Source organism: Phoenix dactylifera, chromosome 6, assembly GCF_051530095.1.
Source record: "Phoenix dactylifera cultivar Ajwa chromosome 6, Ajwa_hap1_PhDact_Kaust_v1.1, whole genome shotgun sequence".
In the NCBI taxonomy this organism is placed as follows: Eukaryota; Viridiplantae; Streptophyta; class Magnoliopsida; order Arecales; family Arecaceae; genus Phoenix; species Phoenix dactylifera.
Genome location: NC_143195.1, coordinates 27813317 through 27839528, shown reverse-complemented (window position 1 = coordinate 27839528; position 26212 = coordinate 27813317). Strand labels below are relative to the sequence as shown.

General features: G+C 38.4%; 2 protein-coding genes and 1 pseudogene across 2 annotated transcripts; all 3 read right to left on the bottom strand.

The window, feature by feature from the left end:
- Window positions 1-1152: 1152 nt before the first annotated feature.
- On the bottom strand, window positions 1153-3306 carry LOC103723365 (zinc finger BED domain-containing protein RICESLEEPER 2-like). The gene is made up of 3 exons (XM_089923737.1): window positions 2065-3306; window positions 1285-1971; window positions 1153-1200 (listed from the first exon to the last, which is right to left on the bottom strand). The coding sequence occupies exons 1-3, from the start codon at window positions 3304-3306 to the stop codon at window positions 1153-1155; spliced, it is 1977 nt and encodes a 658-aa protein (XP_089779863.1).
- A 10439-nt stretch (window positions 3307-13745) lies between these two features.
- LOC103698510 (thaumatin-like protein 1b) lies at window positions 13746-14771 on the bottom strand. Its single transcript, XM_088724199.2, has 2 exons — window positions 14717-14771; window positions 13746-14596 (listed from the first exon to the last, which is right to left on the bottom strand). Exons 1-2 carry the CDS (start codon window positions 14769-14771, stop codon window positions 13917-13919), a joined length of 735 nt encoding a protein of 244 aa, XP_088580325.2. The 3' UTR covers window positions 13746-13916.
- A 9356-nt stretch (window positions 14772-24127) lies between these two features.
- On the bottom strand, window positions 24128-25093 carry LOC103715410 (thaumatin-like protein 1b; annotated as a pseudogene).
- Window positions 25094-26212: the final 1119 nt, after the last annotated feature.

Below are 26212 nucleotides of genomic sequence, written 5' to 3'. Positions count from 1 at the left end.
ATTTTTCATATGAATAAGATATCAAAGATGTGTTTCGCATAAATTACATCTGTCTCTGCATACTGGTAATATGTTTTCTGACTTTTATTCTTTGTTGCCAGTTAAGTGCTCTCTGCTTATATGTTTTCTTATTCTTATATACCAGGTGGATTATATTCACACTGTTTGCCCTTGAAGCTGATGCATACTGGAAACTAGCAGTTAGATGTATGGCATTGATGACCTGCATCATAAGTAAAGCTCAATTACCATCTGAAAAGGCTAATGAAGATATGTATAAGCTGATACAGCAAATTTGAATCTTAAAAAACCTTTGCCTGAGTCATAGATGACATAGACAGAGGAGTCTACACATGTGAAAATAGTTCCTGCTTGATTTGATGTTGCCTTTCCCCTATGGTAAAACAAGCGCAGATAACTTCCAAATATTATGAAAAAAGAAGTAAATGCCCACTCGTACATTAGCAGCAAACCCGTCCATGGCATCACTTGCCTGGGTACAACTGCAAATGCAAGCGCAACTGAGACTATGGCAGCCATGAAGCAGAAAACAACAGAGACTGGACCCAGACAATGATGGTCTTGAGTCTTTATCGCCATGACCAGCTATTATTGTCCAGGTTGACCTGCCAAAAGAAAAGAAGATACAGTGATAACAATCATGAATACACAGACTGTTCAAGAACTTTAGTGTCATGTACATCTTACAGCAATGATATGGCTGAGTCTGACCAAGTATCATCTTTGTCTCTGGAACTCCAGGAATTCTGACACTTCATATCAGACCACAACTGTAAATTTATATGATATTGTAAGGACAACAACGACAAATGAAGCATTACCTTGAGTAGAAGAATAACAATAAGGTACCTCATGCTCATAGGCGGTTGAACTTGTTTCTGCTGATCCATCTAGTGGGCAGGCAATTGTTGAAATGGTCACAGACAAAAAAAAGCAATGACAGCAAGCTCGGTCACAAACAAAAAAGAAAAGAATTAACCACATCCAAGCACAAAGGCAATGATAATCAAAGAGAATTTAAATGGTCTAAGTGAAACCCCAACAAACTAAAAAACTTCTGATACAAATCAAGTTCTACAAAAGAGTTCAAGAAGCACAATAAACATAATAAATCTCAAGTTCTCAAGTAGTCTAGTTTAGGCCAGTCTCTGTATTCCATTGCGTAAACTCTTCATCAACCTGCAAATTAAACAAGAAACCAGAAATTATAAATTGAAAAACTAACTACTAAAAGATATATTAAATACTATAAATGATACTTACATTTGAAGACTGCTCCAATCCAAGCTCTTGACGCAACCAATCTCCAGTACAAATCAAAGCTTGTACAGTCTCAGGCTTCAAAGAGCTACGATATTGATCAAGCACTCTACCTCCAGCACTAAATGCAGCCTCTGAAGCAACAGTAGTAATAGGAATGGATAGTATGTCCCGAGCCATTTTTGATAGATAGCGAAATTTTAAAGTGTTGGCTTTCCACCAATTTAAAGCATCAAACTTGTCATAGTCTTCATCACTAGGCTTGAAAATATCTTCTTCTAGATACATGTCCAACTCAGTTTTGTTTGAAGGAATAGCATTCCTATGTTGTTGAGCCCACATATGAAACCGATGATTAGTCCTTTTTTTTTGCAGTTTGGAGGAGATACTTGGGATATTGCTAGCATCAACATCTATTTGTCCATCTGAAGATACATATTCCTTGTAGAGCATATCTAAAGCTTCATGAACATCATCAATATGGCGTTGAAAAACATCCTCACCATAAATTTGTGGAAAACAAAATACAATGAGCTGCATTTTATAGCGAGGATCCAAAACTGCTCCAATTGCCATTAGTAAGTTACAGTCTCCCCAATACTTCTCAAATTTTTCATTCATTCTTCGAGTCATGCGCACCACAAAATCTCTAGTATCAAAGGACATATCATTTAATTTCTCCTTCACTCTCTAAATTTCATTAAGGAACAAATTTGAAGTTGGATATTGACGTCCTGAGAACACTTCTGTGACTTCATTAAAAATTTCCAAAAATTTTGAAACCTCTGTAGCTCGTATCCAGTCCTCCTCGGATGGTAACCATTTATAGTTGGAGTCTCTTTCCTTGTACATTGGAAACACCGATTTGAACTCCAATGCCGACTCTAGCATTTCATATGTTGAGTTCCATCGAGTAGGCACATCAAGTTGAAGAATTTTAGAGGTTGACAACTTCAACTGTTTAACAATTTCAGTAAACTTATGAAGTCGTGAAGGAGACATCTTCAGATATTTCACACTTTCGCGGATATTCTCAATTACATCCCGTATTTCTGCTAAACCATCTTGTACCATTAGGTTCAAAACATGTGCACAACAGCGAACATGAAATATTTTTCCACTGAAGTAAAGCTTTCCTTTGATTGCAAAATTATCCCTCAAGACTTTAACTGCTGTGTCATTCAAAGATGCATTGTCTAACGTAATAGTGGAAACCTTATCTTCAATCTCCCATTCAGTTAGACACTGAAGAATACAATCAGCAATAGCAATTCCCGTGTGGGGAGGTGCCAAGCTACAAAAATTTAAAATTCTCTTTTGCAACTTCCATTCAGAATCTAAGAAATGTCCAGTGATACAAATGTACCCTATTGTTTGATTTGAGGTCCATAGATCAGTCGTTAAGCTAATTCTATCAACATTTCTTAACATTGACCTCAACTTTTGCTTCTCAATTGCAAACATTTTCATGCAGTCATTTCTCAAAGTAACCCGCTTTATTAGCTCAAATTTTGGGTTAAGAGCTTTGCAGAATAAAACAAAGAACTGATGTTCCACCATCCTAAAAGGATACTCATGCACTATAAACATCTTTGCAAGAATCTCTCTTATCTTGTCTTTGTCATACTTGTAAGTTGCTAGCATTGCATGACCTTGAGTAACATCAAACGACAATAAGCTTTGTTTTAACTCTTTATCTTCGCTAGACTTAGAAAGTTTTCGAGGCATGCAAGCATTTAAATGTCTTTTGAGATGAGTTGTGGCACCCCCCTTCTTCCATGCCAATTTAGCACTGCAATAATTGCATTTTGCCTTTGTGTTGCCATCTACTGTTACGATATCAAATTCAGTCCACACCTCAGATCTCTTCCTCCTATTTGGGTCATCCGAAGATTGTCCTGTACCCATTTTTTCCATTTCATCCATTGCATCATCTTTATCAATAATATTTTCCAATTCAACAAGTTCATTTGCACTATATGCTGTAGAGGCATGTTGATCGAATTCATGTTGGCCATCTGACATTTCTTGAAAAATATAAACAACCAATCAAATTACATATTTAGTACATAAGCATGCCATACTGCCATACAATTATACAAAGCCTATTCAAGGCTAAAACAAAACCAAACAAATCTAGACGCCAATTCATTTAAACACTTGAAAACATAACATTCAGCCCTCCTCCCAAACAAATTTTCATAAAGAAATAATAATAGATAAAATCAAACAGTGAAACAGAACGGTTGAGGAGTTGAGGACTGAGGACTGAGAACTGAGGAGCAAAGACTCGGAGGGGAGAAGAGGAAACTCACCAGCAAGTCGGGGTCGGCCGGTCGCCGGTCGGGGGTCAGCGCTACAGCAACTCAGCAAGTCGGAGACTCGGAGTCGGGGAAGATCCGGGAGGAGCAAGTCGAGGGATCGACTGATCGAGTCGTCGTCTCGTCGAGGTCCAGCCGTCCAGTCGTCCAGATGATGGAAGGGGTGAGGGGTTCGGAGGAGAAGGAGGGCCGGAGGGGTTCGGAGGAGAAGGAGGGCCGGAGGGGTTCGGCGGCGCGGCGTGCGGGCGAAGGGAGGCGGAGCGCGGCGGGGCTGGGGCTTCAGCTTCAAGCCTTCGAAGGGGAAGGCCGACCGGAAGGGGAAGGCCGGAAGGGGATCGTCGCCGGAAGGGGGTCGTCGCCGGAAGGGGAAGGCCGGAAGGGCTGGGAGGGCTGGGAGTCGAGTGGGAGAGGCCGAAATCGGGGGAGGGCTGGGACTTGGGAGTCGACTGTCGAGTGGGAGAGGCGGCCGAGAGGGAGACAGGACTCAGGAGGAGACTAGGGCATCGCATGAGCTGATGAGCATCTGGATCTGGTGAGTGGTGGTGATCACGATCTGGGTCGATGGACGGTGGGGGCTGGTCCGGCTGGAGAGTGGGCTGGCCGGGTGGGCCCATAGCCATGGGAGACTAATCAATCAGCATTCAGCAAATAGCTAAAGGCCCAAGCTCGTTTGGGCTCGTGAGCTGCTCGGGCTCGAGCTCGGATGTAAACGAGCCTCATATTAGGCTCGGGCTCGGGCTCGTTTGACTAACGAGCCGAGCCCGAGCCGGGCTTTTACCGAGCCGAGCCCGAGCCGAGCCCGAGCAGCTCGGCTCATTAACAGCCCTAGCAGCCGGAAATAAAAAGAGAATGTGGTATCTTGATAGTGGTTGCTCAAGGCATATGACCGGTGACAAGAGTCTCTTCGTCACCTTGAAATCAAAAGAAGGAGGAGTAGTCACATTTGGAGACAATGCTAAAGGTCAAATCATTGGTGTTGGTAAAATCTCCATATCACCCTCCTCTTTTATTGATAATGTATTGTTAGTTAATGGACTAAAACATAATTTATTAAGTATAAGTCAATTTTGTGACAAGGGCTTTAAAGTGTCATTTGAATCATCACTATGCATAATTAGTAGTCCAATTGACAATGAGATCATACTCACAGGACATAGGCATGGAAATGTTTACATGGTAGATCTTGATGATCTCACCATGAAGGATGGCCAATGTCTTGTAGCCATGGATCCCAAAGTCAATGAGACTAGTTGGTTATGGCATCGTAGGTTAGGGCATGCTAGCATGGATTTAATCTCTAAATTAATTACAAAAGATCTAGTCAAAGGACTACCAAAAATAGACTTTGAAAAGAACAAAATTTTTGCGGCATGTCAATTAGGGAAACAAACAAGAAGTTCTTTCAAGTCTAAGAACATAGTCTCAACATCAAAACCCTTAGAACTAATTCACATGGATTTGTTTGGACCTACTAGAACTGCTAGTCTAGGGGGTAAGAAATTTGGTCTTGTAATTGTTGATGATTTTTCACGTTTTACATGAGTTTCATTTCTTGCACACAAAGATGAGTCCTTTTCCGCTTTTATCAAGTTTCATAATAGGGTTTCGAATGAACTCAATCTTAAACTAAAAGCAATTAGGAGTGATCATGGTACCGAGTTTGAAAATCAGTATTTTGAAAAATTTTGTGAAGAAAATGGTATCAATCACAATTTCTCGGCACCTAGGACACCCCAACAAAATGGGGTGGTAGAAAGGAAGAATCGCACACTAGCAGATATGGCTCGTACCATATTGTGCGAATCGGATCTACCAAAGTACTTTTGGGCTGAAGCAATAAATACTTCATGTCATATTTTAAACCGTGCTTTAGTTAGATCCATCTTAAAGAAAACGCCTTATGAGTTGATAAAAAGTAAGAAACCAAATATAAGCTATTTTCATGTTTTCGGTTGTCGATGCTTTATTTTAAACAATGGAAAGGACAATCTAAGTAAATTTAGTGCTAAATCAGATGAGGGGATCTTCTTAGGTTATTCCTCATCTAGTAGAGTATACAGGGTCTTCAACAAGAGAACTCTCATTGTTGAAGAATCCATTCATGTTGTTTTTGATGAAGCTAATGGAGATTCTTCTAGAAAAGAAGAAGATGGTGATGCAGGTACACTTGAAGACCGAATGAAGGAATTCTCCATACAAGACAAACAACATGAGGATGAGATCAAAGAAGATACAATTCAGCAAGATGAAGAAGATCAATCTCCATCGAGAAATCAAAATCTTCCTAAGGAATGGAGGTATGCACATGGTCATCCAAGGGATCTAATTCTTGGTGATCCTTCACAAGGAATAAGGACTAGATCCTCTTTAAGAAACACTAGTAATTATCTTGCATTCATTTCACAAATTGAGCCTAAATCACTAGAAGAAGCCGAAAAAGATGATAATTGGATGAATGCTATGCAAGAGGAATTAAACCAATTTGAAAGAAATGAAGTTTGGACTCTAATGAAAAGACCCCCTAATGTTTCAATTATAGGCACCAAATGGGTATATAGAAATAAACTAGATGAAGATGGAATAGTAATAAGAAACAAAGCTAGGCTAGTGGCCAAAGGATATAATCAGGAGGAAGGAATAGACTTTGATGAAACTTTTGCTCCTGTTGCTAGATTAGAGGCTATTAGACTACTTTTGGTATATGCATGCTTTATGGATTTCAAACTCTATCAAATGGATGTAAAAAGTGTCTTTTTAAATGGTTATATAATGGAGGAAGTTTATGTAGGACAACCTCCAGGTTTTGAGAACCACTTACATCCAGATTATGTTTTTAAATTGCATAAAGCATTATATGGACTTAAGCAAGCCCCTAGGGCATGGTATGAAAGATTAAGTAATTTTCTAATTGAAAATAAATTTAAGAGAGGAAATGTAGACAAAACCCTCTTCATTAAAAGAAAAGGAAATGACTTATTGCTTGTGCAAATTTATGTGGATGATATAATTTTCGGTGCTACTAATGATAGTCTTTGTCAAGAGTTTGCCAAGCTTATGCAGGGAGAATTTGAAATGAGCATGATGGGTGAGCTCAACATCTTCCTTGGGCTACAAATAAAACAATCAGAAGAAGGCATCTTCATCAGTCAGTCCAAATATATCAAGGAAATGTTGGAAAAATTCAAGATGAAGGATGCAAAGGAAATCAGCACACCCATGGGCTCAAGTTGCAAGCTTGACAAAGATGAAAAGGTAAAAGTATAGACTGCAAATTGTACAGAGGTATGATAGGCTCTTTACTTTACCTTACTGCTAGTAGACCAGATATATTATTCAGTGTTTGCATGTGTGCTAGATACCAAGCATGTCCTAAGGAATCACACTTGCAAGCTGTTAAAAGAATTTTCAGATATCTAGTAGGGACATCTAATGTAGGCTTATGGTACTCTAAACAATCTGACATAAACTTAATTGCTTATTCCGATGCTGATTTTGCCGGGTGCAAACTCGACAGAAAAAGCACAAGTGGCACATGTTAATTCTTAGGTGCTAATTTGGTTTCTTGGTTTAGCAAGAAACAGAATTCAGTTGCCTTATCCACAGCTGAAGCTGAGTACATTGCAGCTGGAAGCTATTGTGCCCAAGTTCTTTGGATTACGCAACAACTTGAAGACTTCGGTATCAAAATGGACAATATACCAATTAAATGTGATAATACAAGTGCAATTAATTTAACAAAAAATCCTGTCCAACACTCAAAATCAAAACATATAGAGATTAGGCATCACTTTATTAGGGATCATGTGCTGAAAAATGATGTGATGATTGAATATGTATGTACTGAAAATCAATTGGCCGATATCTTTACAAAGCCCCTTTGTAAAGATAGGTTCAACTTCTTAAGGAATGCTTTGAGCTTGTATGATCCTAGCAATTAAATTAAACTTGTATTGCAATGCTTTGCCACTCAAACTAGTAATCCACCTCAAGGTCAACATAAGTGAAAGCATCAATCTATCTAAGTTAAATGACGAATTGTTCGACTTTTCGGAGGATGGTTACCCTCCCTTGGACTCTTCATGGAGATATTTTCAGAGCCTATTTCATAGGTATTCGAAATTTGGTCAAACATTCCTCATTTCAATATTAATAATTCAAAAATCATTATCAAACTTTTATAGGATGTATTATTAAAGGGGAGGATCACAAACAAATTCACTCTGTATTCACCAAAAGAAATCATGTTGATTAGTGTGGTTAAATAAAATAAATTGGAAAAAGATAGAAATTAGTCTGAAATGTTTCAGTGCCGGAGACGTCTCTGGCAAATCGCAGAGACGTCCCCCCGGCGAGACGTCTCGCATCAGTCGCGGAGACGTCTCGGGGACCGAACGAGGGTTTTTAAAATAGGTCGAAACAGCTCGAGCCGACCCGAGCTATCCCTTTCATCCCCAACAAAACACAAAACCCTAGCCTCCATTTTTCTCTCCACCTCAAACCGAACCAAAACTCCCCATTTTCCTAGGGTTTCCGAACTATGGCACCTAAAAGAGCTAGGAGAACCGGTGGGAGGCGTCCTAGGGTTGCGACCGACAATGAGGAACGGAGGGAAGAGCCTTCCGCGCCGTCTCCTCCGGTTGCTCCGCCAACCACGACCATTTTCTGTGCGAATCGCACAGTAACCACCGGTAGGTATATAGATTTCCATTTTCTAGATAGTGAGGGGTTCTCTATTGGAGAGAGACTCCGTGCCCAAGGGTGGGAATATCTTTGTACCCTCAATACATCAACCTACCCCGGCCTAGTTAGAGAGATGTTTAGTAATATGGCCTTAGGGGACTCGGGGTACACTGCATATGTCCGAGGGACATTGATAGAGATTAACGAGGATATCCTTTCTAGCATGTTGCAAATCCCTAAAGACGGTGAGGCTCCGACCTCACATCCCCAAAGGGAAATAGCCCTAAACCTACTATTAGGGAGAGAGGACTGCGGCCCTCTTGATGTAGTTAACTCACAAGACCTAAATGCCGAAATGAGACTACTTTTGAGTATTGTCAACCGGGTCTTGTTTCCAAAAATCGGCCGCTTCGATTTTGTTTCGGAGCGAGATTTAGTGATCATGCACCATATCTTACTAGGGATTCCCCTAAACCTACCTAGACTTATGTTAAACTATATTTCTATATGTCATAGGTATTCTAGGTTTAGCATACCCTATGGGATGATCTTTACCCTAGTATTCAAACATTTCAAGGTTCACATTCCAGAAATTGAACCTGCAAAACCCTTGAGAAACACCGACTATTATAATGAAAGCACAATGCGTAGAATGGAGTTTCACAAGGTAGATGGGTCTTGGGTTAAGGTCCCTAAAAGAAAATCTCAAACCTTAGAGCCCGAGATCCCACATCAGGAGCCTGACCACCACTCTCCTCCACATAGCCACATGGCATTCCCTGATGTACCCTCCAGCTCAGCTGGACCTTCCACATCTGTGCCTCCTCCTCCTCCAGTCAGTGGGCCCTTCTCCCTATCAGAAGAACAGATGCGCACTTTAGCATCTGTAATATGCCAGCAGATGAGGGAGGAGATGAGATCGATGATTTCTGCTGAGTTGGCCCCCATCAGAACCTCACATGAAGGGCTTCTACAAGAGTTGAAGGAAATTAGAGCTCAGATAGAAGCTACAGCGACAGAACTAGTTCATGTGAGTGCCACCCAATCCCTTAGATCAATTGAGCTACAGGATGACTTGAAGAGCATATCAAAAAGCCTTCAAGAATTGACAAGCCCTGGAGGCAATGTGGGCACTGTGGTTGCCCAACTTAGAGGAAGAATTGAAAGGGCAAGCATTGAATTTGAAGCACTAGTGGCAGCCTTCCATCAGTCTCAGGAAGATCAGTTCAGAACACTGCTAGATTCAATTAATGCATTTATAGATGCAGCTGCTAGGGCTTATGAGCAACGTCGCCGATGAGGGACATTTTGTAGACATCTAGGGTTCATCTGTTTTTGTAAAACCCTAGGCTCATTTTGACACTTCTTTTGTATTAGGAATCAATACTTGTAATGATTTCCTCTTTTTTAACCTTGTAATGCCTTCAAATGATTGCAATGACATATGAATGACATACAATTTCTTTTGAAATCTTGTGTTTGTTTCAAATCCTGTGGAATCAAACTTTGTGGTTGTGATTCTGTGTTGTGCCATAAAAATCTCATAACATACCTTAAGTGTTCAAACTTGACACAATTTATCAATGCATATAAAACAGGGGGAGCACATCTTGTGATAACTATTTTAAACAAAAAGAGGAGTCTGAAATGAATTCCAAAACAAAGGGGGAGTGAAATGAATGCTGAATTCTACTAGGAATTGAGTTTTAAGTACCTAAGGATAATTTGTCCCCTTCATTGTTGATGACAAAAAGGGGGAGTAGAACCTATATAGATATTGCCAATATGGATATTGGATATATTGAGTAGATATATATATATATATATATATATATGGAGTATATGGAGTAGAACCTAAATATGGAATGCAAAATTTACACTCATACTTAAAAATTGAATTAGAAAAAGATAAAATTGAAGAATATTGGCTTTAAGATAATTGCCCTTCTGGAAAAGAAAGGGGGAGTCAAAAAGAACTTAGCCTTCAATGGTCTTTAGCATCAATATTTCATTAATTTAAATTTTAACTTGATTCAAATTCAGTTGATATGCTAAAATTGCTTAAGAGCTATTAAGATCAATCTTATGCATAAGGATAGAACTGAAAGTTGACTATTTTGAATTATGCACACTGTATCTAGCTCAAATCAAAACATTATACTTGTACATCTGACCAAATACTGTGTATATGTTTAAATTTCGAATTTTGCATATACTCAGTGTTTTGTCATCATCAAAAAGGGAGAGATTGTTGACCCCCTAATGGATTTTGATGAATACAAAATACTAGAGTATAATTCCATTTATCTTAACAATTTATTTGAGAATTTCAGGTGATTAATTATTAATATTGTTAAGAAATGTCTAGGCAAGTTTCCATAATTTTTAAGGATTTATTGAAGAATTTTTGAGTTGAAGAAAATAGATCAGGGACAGCCGAGACGTCTCCGGTTAGTCCCAAAGACGTCTCTGGCACAAACAGGAAGAACTGGCACGTTTGGAGACGTCCCCGGCACCTGGCGAGGCGTCTCGCAGGGTCGGAGTCGACTTCCGACACTGCGGAGTCGACTCTCTCAGAGGCGGCAGAAAGGCCGATTTCAAGGAATGCGCCTGAGTCGTCTCCACAGGACGCGGAGTCGTCCCCGCAAGTAAAAAGCAGAGTTCCCGAGTCGTCCCCAGAGAGTACGGAGTCGACTCTCTCAGGGTATTCCAAAGGATGTCTTTTTCGGTGTTAAGGCAGCGGAGACATCCCCGAGGTAGCGGAGTCGACTCTCTCAGAGAATTCCAGAAGACTTGTTTTTCGGAGATATAATGGGGGAGTCGTCCCCAAGGCAGCGGAGTCGTCCCCATGCAAAAAGCGCAAACAAGCCGAGACGTCCCCGTAAAGTGCCGAGGCGATCCTCTCAGAAAAACAGAAAAACAAGGATTCAAACCGTTCGTCCTCAGAGTCGTCCCCGTAAAGCGCCGAGTCGACCCCAAACAACGTCAAAAGTAAAATCTTACAGCCGAGACATCTCGCGTTAAAGCCGAGACGTCTCGCGTTAAAGCGGAGACGTCTCCGGAGCGCCTGGGACGCGACTGACACCTTTTTGTAGGTTTGTTTGAATTTCAAACGTTTCTTTCTTTGTGTCTAACGGCTATATTTGCTTTTTGGGCTATAAAAGAGAGCTCTTAAGTGCCTTCCAACAACTTCTCACCAACCCAACACAAGATCATTCAAGAGAGAAGCAAGAGAGAGAGGTTCAAGGGAGTTAGTGCATTCAAGTGAAGAAATCAAGTGCTTTCAAGTTTTCCAACTGATTTCGTGCTCAACTACTCTCTCCCGCTCGGCATTCAAAGCTCACATTCAAGCCAACGCGATCCACATCGGAATAATCACCATTACCCACGCTTCCAACGGCAAAAGGGTTCTTCCGGGTTTTTCATTATTTCTCATTGTCATATTTGCTTATTAAGAGCTTTCAAATCCTTTGTAAAACCTTTGGTTATTGTGCTTGTTCCAGTCAAGGGACTTGGAACAAGGGAAAGGCGTCCCAAGCCTAGGTGAAATTGGGGGTTATAGGGTTCGTTGTTAGCCCGGTGTAAAACAACGAGTTGGGTAGTGAACTCGCAAAACTACTGGACTGTAATCTTGGATTATAGTGGAAATTCCCAAAGGTGCTTTGGGGAGTGGATGTAGGGCAGTGGAAGCTCCGAACCACTATAAAACCCTGTGTCTGCGATTGATTGTTCTCATACCTCTATCTTTACTTTAGTTCATACATTTGTGTGTTTTATTTTTAATTAGACAAAAAAGTTTTAAAACACCCAATTCACCCCCCTCTTGGGTGACCATCTCTGGGCAACAGATTAGAAATCTAGAGAAGATCCTTGGTCTGGTGACTAACAAATCAAAGGTGCTCAAGCTTTAAAACTAGAAAAAGTTAGCTAGTTGTAAAGAGTTGTTCAATTTGTAATTAGTTATTAAATAATATCTTTATCGCCAATTTTAATTCTTGTTGTGCTATAACTATAAGGGTATTATGATAAATATATGTCAATAAAAAATATGGAAATATAAATCTAAAGTCACATTTGATTTGGTTAAATAATGATTAAATGGAAAAAATTGCATTACTTCACTTATTCTATTTTAATTCATCTAAATATCAAAATAATTATCAAAATATCTAAAGATGATTTAGCAAATTATATAGAACTAGTTACATTATAACGTACATGCTTATGCATGTGCAATAAATACAATAGTTTAAAGTAATAAAAATTTCTAATTGATGTAAATTGTAAAGTATATATGCATTGATACATAATGAATGGTATGTGTATTTGAGAAAATATATGTGACTCACATAATTGAATAATTATTATTTTCCAAACATAATTAAATTCCTTGAAAATATATATAGCTTATAGTAGTCAAAGGGAACATGTAGGCTCTCTGTCAAATAAGAATTTATTTGATTGGAAAGATTATAAAAAACTAATGAACAAATAAATTTGGGCCAATTTATATATTAATTATGTAGCAATATAGAAAAATCTGAAGATTAATTAAAAAAGAACAGAATTGAAACAGAATTTATCGATTTCCTTCAAATAATGGGCTTTGACAAGTGCCGGCTCATGTAACTCTTGCTGTAATAGGAGACATAAAGTTTTATAGGATGGCCGATAACTTACTATTGGCACTTGTTGAGAGTGTTCTCTTTCCCACTCAGTTAGGCCAATCACCCATGGTACAACAAATATATTATGATGGAATAATGTTAATTTCTAGCTCAACTCATTAATGTATCTTAGGCATAATATAGTAAACCTTTAGAATAAAAAATAAACATAGCATTATAAGTTGGGCCGGCAATTGTTGGCTCTTCTAGGATTAATTGTACATTTTGGATACAAGAAAATAAAAATCTATAATTATTTTTCAAACGTAAATTTAATATAGTGATTCTTTGAATTATATGAAAATTTTATGTATAAGAAATATTGAGATTTTTATATAGCAGTAAGAAAAGATCTCCAAAAGTCATAAGAGAAAAAAAGACTATTAAACATGCTGCATGGACAAAACTAGCCCTTCGCACTGAAAGAAAATAAATGGTGCAAATTATATGTCAGACGAGGAGAAATATTTTGATCAAATGAACATTATATTTAATCAATTGTATGCCAACCCAATTGGATGACTCTCTGTAGGCATAAAACAAAAGCATAAAATTGCATAATTTATTTTGCCAAACTTCATTAAATTTCAATAAAATACATATATTTTATAATAGTCAAACCAAACCTAGGCGCTCCATCAACCTAGAATATATTTATTAAAAAGATTATAGTAGTTAAATAAACAAATAAATCTCAATTTTTAAAATACATAAATTATGTTTAATAATATAGATAAATAAATCAGAAGATATATTAAAGAGGAATAGAATTGAAATAGCTTTTCGATTTCTTTAATGGGTTTTCACAAGCCGAAAATCATGTGACCATTTCTAAAATGAAATAGACAAAGTTTCTATATAAGGGATAGCTGGATAATTGAATTATTGATTCTTGTATTCTCATTTTTTAATGCTTCACAACGATTTCATTCCTACTCGCATTCCTCAATATATTAGGTCACCAATCTCAAGGACAAAATGTAATGAGATAATCAGCCTCCACACAAGTGAAGATGCTGGTAAGATCGTCGTAGGCATAACTATAAGCCTGAGGACATGCTTTCTTGAATAGCTGGGAGTAGTCCGTGGGTTTGCATGCGTCTGGACCCCCATAGGCTCCCCTGCAGCAGTACTGATCCGTATTAAAAGCCAAACAAGCACTCTTGCATCCCACCACGCTGCCATCCTGCGCCTTCTCCTGCAGCACCGATGGGCACAACGCATTGATATTAGCCGAGCAGGCGATGGCATTACAATATCCCATCGCTCCGGCCTGCGGAGCCACCGAGACGGGCAAATTGAAGCCATCTACACAGCTGATGTCATAGAAATCGTTTCCCTGGTCTCCCTGCAGGGTGAACTCAACGAGAGTGGCGGGTGGGGCTCCCCCGGAGCCAAGGCAGGATACCAGCCCAGTGCCGCAATCGCCGACGGCGCATGAGAATTTTCCCGAGGCATCGGTGGAGCAAAGTGTCCGGGCCCACACGCGGCCTGCCCACTTGGCCGGGATGGTGATCGAGAGGGAGGCCGAGGGGGCGAGCTCGAAGCCGGTATTCGAGAGGGCCGGGGCGGTGGGGTTGGTCAGCGTGGCGGGCCACACCGTTTGGCTGCAGCTGTTCTTGAAGGTGAATGTTGTTGAGCGGCCACCTGAAATATAGTTATATATTTTTTTTTAACACATGCAGTCGTTACTTACAAAGATTAAACGATGAAAAAAAGAAAAAAAGAGAAAAGCTTAGAGACCTTTAGATGGATATAGAAACAAACCTTGAACGAGGAGGGCGATGAAGAAGACGACGAAGAGAAGAGTTTGCATGGCCATGGCGGAGAAGGGCTTGGAGTGCTCTAATGGGCTTCTGAAGGAGTGAGTAATTTTACCAAAAAAAAAAACAAAGGCAAGAGAGTAGGAGGGGAGTGGGTGGGAGGCTGAGTCCTTTGGAGAGATTTATAGGAGAGGGAGTTGCATAAAGGCTGTGGAGCGCGGATCCGACGGATGGCCCGTAGAGTTCGTCGGCACGAATATGGACTGGTTGCATCTTGGAAAGGAAAAGGGAGCGGGTGAGCTTGGGCTCGGTTGGAAAGACCATTATTAAAATTTAATTGAAACGCCTACAAAAGCGGGAAGTTATTGACCGGGTGGAGATTACATTATCGAGTGAATTAAGCCAGTCCCTTTCCAGACCATTCTATAATTGTTATTATTATTTTTTTTGCTAACAGAGATGTGAGGATAACTCATTACAGGCGGATGATAGAGTTACCCCCTATATCCGCATTGATGAAGAAAGCCAAAATAGATGGAAATCCTTCAATCCCGATCCTTTTAGCCCGTTTAATGCTTGCAAAATTGGTCGGCCAATCTGCAATGTAATTAGCTTCCTAAAGAACATGAATGCATGAGAATTCCGAAATGGTTGAATAAAGAAGACTGTATTCGATGTTGAAAAAACTCCCTGCCATTAATCCAAGACTGCCATATTCGAATCCCCCTCCAACCATACTATACTCTTTAGGCCCCGCTGACCGGTCTAGGCCAGCCCATAGCCCAGTCTATTGGGACTATACGAATTACAGGAGATCACTAGGGATGCAACCAAACCAGCCCATGGCCCACTCATCTCAGCTCGTATTGTTAATTGGCGTAAAATATCTCTGTAGGATAAGCTGAGCTTAGGTCATAATTTTTTGGCCCAAGTAGAAATCAGGCCTCGTTTGCAAGCCCAGTCGACCCAGCCTAAAATTTATATGGTGCTTGCATATAACTTGCACGGTGCATGAGGTATAATTTTTTCTCTTTTTTTTTCAATTATTTTTAAAATGCAATATAGTTGCATAATAATTATAATAAGGGGAAGGCTTAAATAGACAAATTTATATTATACAATAGGAAATAAACTTTAATAATTGCTAATATGAAACTTCTGCTATTCCTATCACCGAGATTCATACGGTGAATAGAGAGCTCTACACAAATTGAGCCTATATGCATAGTTCCCATCATTAATACTTTTCTTAAATGATACATTGGGTATTACTTTTAGCTCCTTTTTCTAGCTATTTTTGAAATGAAATATAGTAATATAATAAATTGTTATGATATCATTAGTTACACATCCCGATATTGTCTACTTACTTAATATCCTCAGCCATTCATGTTACCCAGAAAACCTCAAATTGTCACTCCTCTTTTTGAGGCATCTCCTTTGATGGGTCGTCTATCTTTTTCTTGGAAACTATGAAAAAAAATATATTTTAATTCATGTTGTAATGTTATTCCATTCTAAATGTGCTAATGCGGTCATTCTTATAGGAAGAAGAGTTTTTTAAGTTAATTAATATCTCCAAAGTTCGCTAAAACATTTCACTAGCTGTTTTAGTTGGCAAAATCATAATTTGTTTAAAGTTGATATCTCTATTTCCTTTTATTTATTAAGTGGACTTCATCATGTTAAAAACAAGAAATGTTTTATAGTCAAAGATCACATTCAACCATATCAATTGCAATATGTTTATATTAATTTCGCCATATTGCAACATTACTTTAAATTTTTGTACTTTTAAAGAAAATAATAGAGTTAGCAAGAAAAATCTAAAGAGGATTTAGACAATTCTATAGAGCTAGTTATCATGCACATGCTTATGTATGTGCAATAGATAAAATAGTTTAAAATAAAAAAATAAAATAGATGTAAAATGTAAACTATATATACATGAATATATATATATATATATGTGTGTGTGTGTGTGTGTGTGTGTGTGTGTGAGAGAGAGAGAGAGAGAGAGAGAAAGAATATATATATATATATATATATATATATATATATATATATATATATATATATATATATATATATATATATATATATATATATATATATATATATATATATATTGTAGCTTACATAATTGAATAATTATTTGTTGCTAAACTAAATTAAATTCCTAGAAAATAGATATAACTTACAATAGTCAAACCGGACATATAGCCTCTCGATCAAATCAAAATTTATTTGATTAGAAAGATTTTAACAATTAAATGAATGAATAAATTAGGATTTTAATTTATATATTATTTATGCAGCAATATAAATACCAAATCGGAAGATTAATTAAAAGAGAATATAATTTAAAAAGAGTTTATCATGTTTTTTTTTAAAATAATGCACTTTGGCTAGTGGCAACTCATGTAGCTATTGTTGAAATAATGTAGACAAAGTTTTTTAGAATGATAGCTGAAAACTTATTATTGACTCTTGTTAAGAGTGTTTTGGATTTGTTTACACTATGTCCTAACATATAAAGATCACCATAAACGTGGCAGTATTGAAGAAGAATTAGATAAGATGCTGAAAATTTTAAGACTAGATGTACATAACCACCATGATGGCCAGTAGAAAGAATACACCGAGGTGGTTAAGGTGGTCTCAAAGATATTCCCAGATGCAGAAGACTATATATATGGTAGGTTGAATAAAGAAAGATGCCCAATATAAGCTATGTCAGGATAAGCTAAGGATTATCGGTCTGATAGTTGATGCAGAGGGATCATGCTAAAGAATGTGCATGATGGAAGGCCAGCTGGCATCGGTTCTCAAAATTACTAGAAGTAAAGGCTAAACATAAGTAAAAAACTATCAAAGTGGCAAGTTATTATATTTTATTATAAATAATATATTTGTACTCTACAAAAGAATTCTTCAATATTTCAAATCAATACATTTTATCTTATCTTAATTTATAGTAGTTGCTATTCAAGGAGTAGCCGTAATATAACTTAGATTTTTATTACTATAACTCAGTACTATACCTATATCTGTCTAAATCTATTTTTATTGAATAGTGGTATGATAGTGATGAAAATCCTTAGAGATTAAGGTACCTAAACCTATGCCACTCTCTATTTTTTCTTTGATCAGCATCATTTGGGCTAATCTAATGGTGGTAGCATGCTCGCATGCATATACCTGTTGCTACTAAGTTTGTTGCTACTCTTTCCTAATTAGCACGCATAGATAGGACTCCACCGACAAGTTCTATGGCACATTCAAATATGATAGAAAAGGCACCGACATGATCCTATTTGATTTGGCCAATCACCCATGGTACAACAAATTAATATTGTGATCGAATCATCCTAAGTTCTAGCTTGACTCATTAATGTATCTCAAGAATAATAAAGTAAAACTTTAAAAGTGAAAGATAAATTTAGCATCATAACTTTAGCCGGCATTCATTAAGTCTTCCAGGAATGTAGGTTTTGGTTGCAAGAAAATAAAATCTTATAATTATATTTTAAAATTGAACATGATATAGTGATATGTTAAATTATTTGAAAATTTTATGGAGAAGAAATATTTAGATTTTTATATAATAGTAAGATAAGATCTCCAAAAATTATAAGAGGAAAAAGACTATTAAATATGGTTCACGGATAAAACTAGTCCCTCGAAATAATTGGTGCAAACTGTATATCAGAAGAAATGTAATATTTTGACCTTACAAGCATTATATTTAGTCAATTATATCCCATACTAACGGGATGACTTTCTCTAGTACATAAAATAAAAACATAAAATTGAATAATTTATTTGCCAAAACTTTATTAAATTCCAAGAAAATGCATATTCATATAATAGTCAATTCAAACCTAGAGGCTCTCTTTCATCTTAGAATATATTTATTAGAAAGATTATAATAATAAAATAAACAAATAAATCCCAATTTTTCAAGTTTATATATTATTTTTAGAAATAAAATAAACAAATAAATCAGAACATAGAATACAGAAGAATAGAATTGAAAGAGAGTTTTTTGCTTTCTTTTAAGTAACGGGCTTTGACAAGTGGAAAATCATGTAACCACTCCTGAAATGAAATACACAAAGTTTCTTTGTAAGGATGGCTAAATAATTTATTATTGACTGATGTTGAGAGTATTTTGGATCTCACTCAGTTCGGCTAATCACTCAAGATAAAAAACAAATATAGTAATGGGATTATGTTAGTTTCTCTCAGGCACAATAAAATAAAACTTTAGAATTGAAAAGCAAATTTGGCAACATAAATTAGCTAGCAATTGCTGGGTCTTCTAGTAACATACATTTTGGGCACAAGAAAATAAAAACTCATATATTTATTTTCAAAATAAATTTGATATAGGGATATTTTGGATTATTTAAAATCATTATATAGAGAAATTTGATATTTTTATTGTTAGAATGCCACATCATTCTTCTCTCAAACTGTCTCCCAGAATTGTTATGAAAACTGTTTACCAGGATTAGTTTTGAATTAGTTTCTTGTAACAAATACAGCTGAGATCTACCAGCTCATTTACCTAATTCTGGAACCTTCATTTCTGCTCTATAAATACTGTATCACAGCTCAATAGTGGCAAGGAAAATTAATACATTCTTCTTCTTCTTCATTTCATTTTCCTCTCTGTTTTCTCTGTACAGTAACTAGCATTTCACCGTGCCAGTTACTGTTCATTTGTATCAGAGTTTCAAATGTGAAACTCTTTATGGTATCAGAGCAGGGATCCAGTGCTTCATCTTATGCACGGATTATATGTCTGACTGCTTCAATCTTGAAGTAGTTCTGCCCTCCCTCAGCAATCAATCGATGGAGTCTCCTGGTTCTGTCAACAAGTTCAACGAGGCTGCCATAAGTTCTTCTACCTTGGTTGTATCTCCCAATCTCAAATTTTTGGTCACCAGAATACAGTCCTTGGTACCTACTCATCTCACATCTGATAACTATCTAACCTGGAAATCCCAGATTACTAGGATTTTTAAGGCTAGTGGCTTCTTCGGTTTTCTTGATGGAACCACTAAATCTTCTTCTCTATCTAATCCTACTGAGTTTGAAACTTGGTCCTTCACTGATCAGTTTTTAGCTACTGCATTAAACTCTACCATTTCTTCCACTGTTTTACCATTTGTGATTAATCTTGATCACTGTGACCAAATCTGGTCTACTTTGGAAGTTCGTCTGAATTCTACCACCAGATCCCACATAATTCAGCTTAAAAATGAACTTCATAATATCAGGAAGAATGAACTTTCCATGCATCAATATCTTCATGGGGTTCGTGAGAAGGTAGATGCTCTGACTGCAGCTAGTTCGCGTCCAGATGTTGAAGATGTAATTCTTTATATTCTCAATGGTCTTCCGCCTACATATGACTCTTTTGCTACATCAATTCGGACACGATCATTCTCCATTTCTCTTGATGAGCTCTATGCTCTCTTATGCAGTGAAGAACTTATTCTAGCTGCTAAAGACAAGCAGGCCACTATAGGAGATTCAGCTTTTGCTTTGTTGGCCATCAGAGGAAGAGGCCGGGGACGTTTTGCCTATACCAGCAGGGGCAGAGGTCGCTCTCGATTTGGGAGTTGGAATTCTTCTGCATAGAATAGGGATCATAGATCAATTGTTGAGTGTCAAATTTGCTCAAAAAGGGGGCACACAGCATCATATTGTTGGTTCTGAATGGATCCCAACTACCATGTGTCCACTGCTACTCGTCCTCAGGCTCTCATTGCACATTCCTCCTCTGATTCTACTTCAGGTGATTGGATTTTGGATAGCGGTGCATCTGCACATATGACGTCGGATTCTTCTTTACTACAAAATCCGGTGTCATATCGTGGTTCAGAGAAAATTCTGCTTGGTGATGGGTCCTCTACTTCGATCAGTCAGTCAGGTACAGGTGTCATTCACACTCCATTTCATTCCTTTCGTCTTTTCCAACTTTTGCATGCCCCACATATTTCTCATAACCTCCTGTCTGTTCATAAATTTGCCACTGATAACAACTGTATCCTAATTTTTGACTCTACTGGTTGCACTGTCAAGGACAAAGTTACCAACAAAATCCTTTTTCAGAGTCCTTGCACTGAGGGGCTTTACACAGTTCCTCTTCAGACTGTTCAACGTTCTTCATCCTCATCATCGTCTCAGGCACTTACTGCTTCCGTGTCTTCCTCTGCATCTCTTTGGCATCATCGACTGAGCAGCTTCATCTTTCCTCTGTTTCAAGTCTTTCTTCATGTTCATCCTGCTGTATGGCAAAGAGTCACAGGCGCTCTTTCAAACTGTTTTCCATTTCTTCTTCTCAACCTTTAGAAATAATTCATTCTGATGTATGGGGACCATCTCCCTCTTCTTCTATAAAGGGATTCAAATTTTATGTGTTGTTTCTTGATGATTTCACTCGTTTTTCTTGGGTATATCCTCTGGCCCGCAAATCTGATGTATTTCCCACGTTTCAAATGTTCAAAACACTAGTTGAAAAACAATTCTCCTCCTCCATTAAAATTTTTTGCTCTGATGGTGGAGGTGAATTCCACAATGGCCGTTTCACTTCTCTCTTTGCTCAAACTGGTATTGTTCATCAAATGTCTGCTCCTTACACGCCTGAGCAGAATGGTGTTGCCGAACGTAAACATCAGCACTTGCTTGAAGTAGTCCGGAGTCTGCTGTTACATTCCTCTCTTCCCTCTCAATTTTGGGTTGAAGCTTTACTCACTGCAACTTATCTCATTAATCGTCTCCCTACACCTTTACTCCATCACAAATCTCCTTTTGAACTGCTGTATCACAGGCCACCTGACTACAAGTTCCTAAGAACTTTTAGTTGTCGTTGTTATCGTTGGCTTAAACCTTATATTTCTTCAAAACTTTCACCACGGTCCGTTCCATGTGTGTTTCTTGGTTATTCTTCTCAGCATAAGGCATATAGATGTCTTAATTCCTCCACTGGAAAGGTTATTATCTGTAGACATGTCGAGTTTGATGAAACCAATTTTCCATTTTCCTCTTCCAATGCTATTGTCTCGTCTCATCCACCTTTACTCCCTTTTTCTTATTTAGTACCACCATCTATGCTTCGGTCTTCATCCTCTCATTCCTTGTTATCTTCATTTTCCGATACTGGTTCTTCTGCATCTACTCATTCCTCTGCTACTGCTACTTCCACTCCTTTACCATCACTCCCATCCTCTATTTCTTCACCTGTCCTGCCTCCTGTGACTGTTCCTCATCACCACATGATTACCAGGTTACAAACTGGCTCTCTACGGCCTAAGCATATATTTTCTCTGCATCAAACTACTAAGGATCATGCCGAGCCTTCCTGCTACACCTCGGCAGCAAAAGATCCCAATTGGAGACTGGCTATGTCTCAAGAATTTGATGCTCTGATGGTTCAAAACACCTGGGAACTGGTTCCTCGTCCTTCTTCTCAGCATGTTCTTGGATGCCGATGGATATACAGACTTAAACATCACTCTGATGGTTCGCTTGCTCGGTACAAGGCTAGGCTTGTTGCACAGGGATTCAAGCAAGAATATGGCATTGATTATGCTGAGACATTCAGCCCTGTTGCTAAATTCCCCACTATTCGAGTTCTTCTTGCTCTTGCTCTTACATCCAAATGGAGTATTCGTCATCTTGATGTGTCCAATGCATTTCTTCATGGTAGTTTGGATGAATCTGTGTTCATAGAACAACCAAGAGGCTTTGTCAATCCTCTCTATCCTGATCATGTTTGTCATCTCAAAAAGGCCATCTATGGGTTGAAACAAGCCCCCAGGCAGTGGTTTGCAGCCTTCTCAGGTTTTTTATTAGATCATAGTTTCAAGTCAAGTGAAGCAGATCCATCTTAGTTTATTTTTCAGAAAGATGAGGATGTTCTTTACATTCTCGTTTATGTGGATGATATTCTACTCACCGGGAACAATCCTACAGCTATGTCTCTTCTTTTCTCTCAACTGCAGAGTACTTTTCTTATGAAATATCTAGGTAATATCTCCCAATTCCTTGGTCTTCAGGCTACTTTCTCTACCAATGGTGTTTCTCTAAGTCAACAACACTATGCTCTCAAACTTCTTCAGAAAGCTGGACTTCATGATTGCAAACCAGTTTCCTCTCCGTTACCCACCAAACGTGAGGTCCCAACGAATTTATCTGGTCTGTTTTCCAACCCAGAGCTGTACTGAAGCTTAGCCGGTTCTCTTCAATACCTCACTGTTACTCGTCCTGATATCTCATTTGCAGTAAATTTTCTTTGTCAGTTTATGCATTCCCCGCTTGACTATCATTGCCAGTTGCTCAAACGGGTTCTTAGATATGTGAAAGGCACACTATCTTCATCTCTTCAATTTCAACCCGGGTCTTTTCAGTTGGTTGCCTATTCAGACTCCGATTGGGCAGGTGATTCCACCGATCGCAGATCTACCTCAGGATTTTGTATTTTTCTTGGGCCCAATCTGGTTTCTTGGCATGCTAAAAAGCAACCAACCGTAGCAAGATCTTCCACGGAAGCTGAATACCGAGCTCTGGCAGTCACAGCTTCTGAACTCATCTGGCTTCGACGTCTTCTCTCCGAGTTTCAGGTTTTGTCTTCTGCACCCACAGTTTTACATTGTAACAACATCTCTGCCATTGCTCTCGCCAACAATCCAGTCTTTCATGCCCGGACGAAACACATCGAAGTGGATTACCACTTCGTCCAGGAAAAGGTTCACTCCGGCGAAATTTGCTTGGCTCATATAGCCACTGAGGATCAACCAGCTGATCTGTTCACCAAACCAGTTTCCATTTCTTGACATCATCATCTCTATTCCAAGCTGAAGGTTAGAATGCCTCCATCAGCTTGAAGGGGGGTGTTAGAATGCCACATCATTCTTCTCTCAAACTGTCTCCCAGAACTGTTATGAAAACTGTTTACCAGGATTAGTTTTGAATTAGTTTCTTGTAACAAATACAGCTGAGATCTACCAGCTCATTTACCTAATTCTGGAACCTTCATTTCTGCTCTATAAATACTGTATCACAGCTCAATAGTGGGCAAGGAAAATTAATACATTCTTCTTCTTCTTCATTTCATTTTTCTCTCTGTTTTCTCTGTACACTAACTAGCATTTCACCATGCCAGTTACTGTTCATTTGTATCAGAGTTTCAAATGTGAAACTCTTCATTTATATCATAGTAAGATAAGAATAATATCCTCAAAAAATCAGAGGTGAAAGAGGTTGTTAGATATGCTGCATAGACAAAAGCAGTAGCCGGGAGGAAAGAAATAGTGCGAACTACATACCACAAGAAAAGAAAAGCGATGTTTCGGTCCAACAAATATTTTTATTTAGTTGATTGTATCCCATCTTCCTCTAAAACACAAGAGAAATAAAATAAAATTTATTGTGCCTATTGACCTCGTACTCTCAACGCTTCACAACAATTTCAGATGCACAAGTATTTCTCGGCAAATTAGGTCAACGTTGTCGAGGACAGAAGGTAAGGAGATAATTAGCCCCCACACAAGTGAAGGTGCTGCTACGATCGTCGTAGGCATAACTATAAGCCTGAGGACATGCTTTCTTGAATAGCCGGGAGTAGTTCGTGGGCTTGCATGTGTTCAGATTTCCATAGGCTCCCCTGCAACAGTATTGGTCCGTATTAAAAGCCAAACAAGCGCTCTTGCATCCCACCACGCCGCCATTCCGCCGCACCTTCACCTGCAGCTCCGGCGGGCACAACGCAATGATATTAGCCGAGCAGGCGATGGCATTGCAATGTCTCATCGCTCCGCCCCGCGGAGTCACGGAGACCAGCAAATTGAAGCCATCTATGCAGCTGATGTCATAGAAATCCTTTCCTTGGTAGCCCTACAAGGTGAACTCGATGAGAGTGGCAGGTGGGGCACCCCCGGAGCCGAGGCAGGAAACCTACTCGGTGCCGCAGCTGCCGATGGCGCATAAGAATTTTCCCGAGGCATCGGTGGAGCAAAGTGTCCGGGCCCACATGTGGCCAGCCCACTTGGCTGGGACAGTGACCGAGAGGGAGGCCGAGGGGGCGAGCTCGAAGCCGGTCTTCGAGAGCGCCGGGGCGGTGGGGTTTGACAGCGTGGCAGGCCACACCGTTTGGCGGCAGCTGTTCTTGAAGATGAATGTAGCTGAGCGGCCATCTGAAATATAGTTATATTTTTTTTAACACATACAGATGTTACTCACAACGATTAAGAAATCAATAAAAGGAAAAAGAGTAAAAGCTCTGAGACATTTAGATGGATCCATGAAACAAACCTTGAATGAGGAGGGCGGTGAAGAAGGCCACGCAGAGGAGAGTTGGCATGACCATGGTGGAGGGGCTTGGCTTGCTTTAATGGGTTTTTTAAGGCAATTAGGGAGGAGGAGGGGAGTGGGTTGGAGGCTGAGTCCTTAGGAGGGATTTATAGATGAGGGAATAGGCAACGGTGTTCTCGGTTGGAAAGACTATCATTAAACTTTTGCTGAAACTTTGATCCAAAAAAAGGAAAAAACTTTTAATGAAACGCCTATATAAGCGGGATGTCGTCAGCCAGAAAATCACATGTTTTCTAAGGTTGAGATAATAAAAAATGGAGCATGGAGAACTAAAATGAAAATAAAATCTAATAGCTATATATATATATATATATATATATATATATATATATATATATATATATATATATATATATATATATAGTAAAATGGAGGCTTGGAGCTTTTCATTCACCATATAAATGCTCATATTAATGATATCATTTATAAGATCTTTATTTTGAATAATAATAAAAAATTTCATATTTATTTGACTATATATTTTATTATACATTATATCTATTATCTACTATATATATATATATATATATATATAAACTAAAATAGGGGCTTAATTAATTGTGCTAATTAAGCTCTCCATTCACCACATGGACATCCTTATTAATTAATATTATTAATTCGGTTCTTATTTTAGAAAATAATTACTCTTATATTTATTACATTCTATTTTATTTCTGTTATCTATTCTATTATATTAATTTTATACTGTATTTTAAGAACAGTTAAAAAAAGAAGAAAAATTTGGACGGTACACATTGCATGTGTTATACGCTAAGTATGAGAACTTGATAGCCAGTCCCCATGCAAAATGTACTATAATCTTTACCCCTTGTTAACCAAGCCAGGCCAGCCCACGACCCACTCAAATATATAATAATTACACAGGATCACTATGGATGCGACCAAGCCAGCCAATGGCCCACTCAACTCGGCTTACATTATTAGTTGGTTGGGCAAAATTGTGGGATAGGCTGAGCTTAGATCGCAAATTGTGAATTGGCCTGATCATAAATCGGGTCTAGTTAGAGTAAATGATTTGTGAACCTAGTCGACCCAGCCTAAAATTTATACGGTACTAGCATATAACCCGCATGATTTGTGGAGTATAATTTTC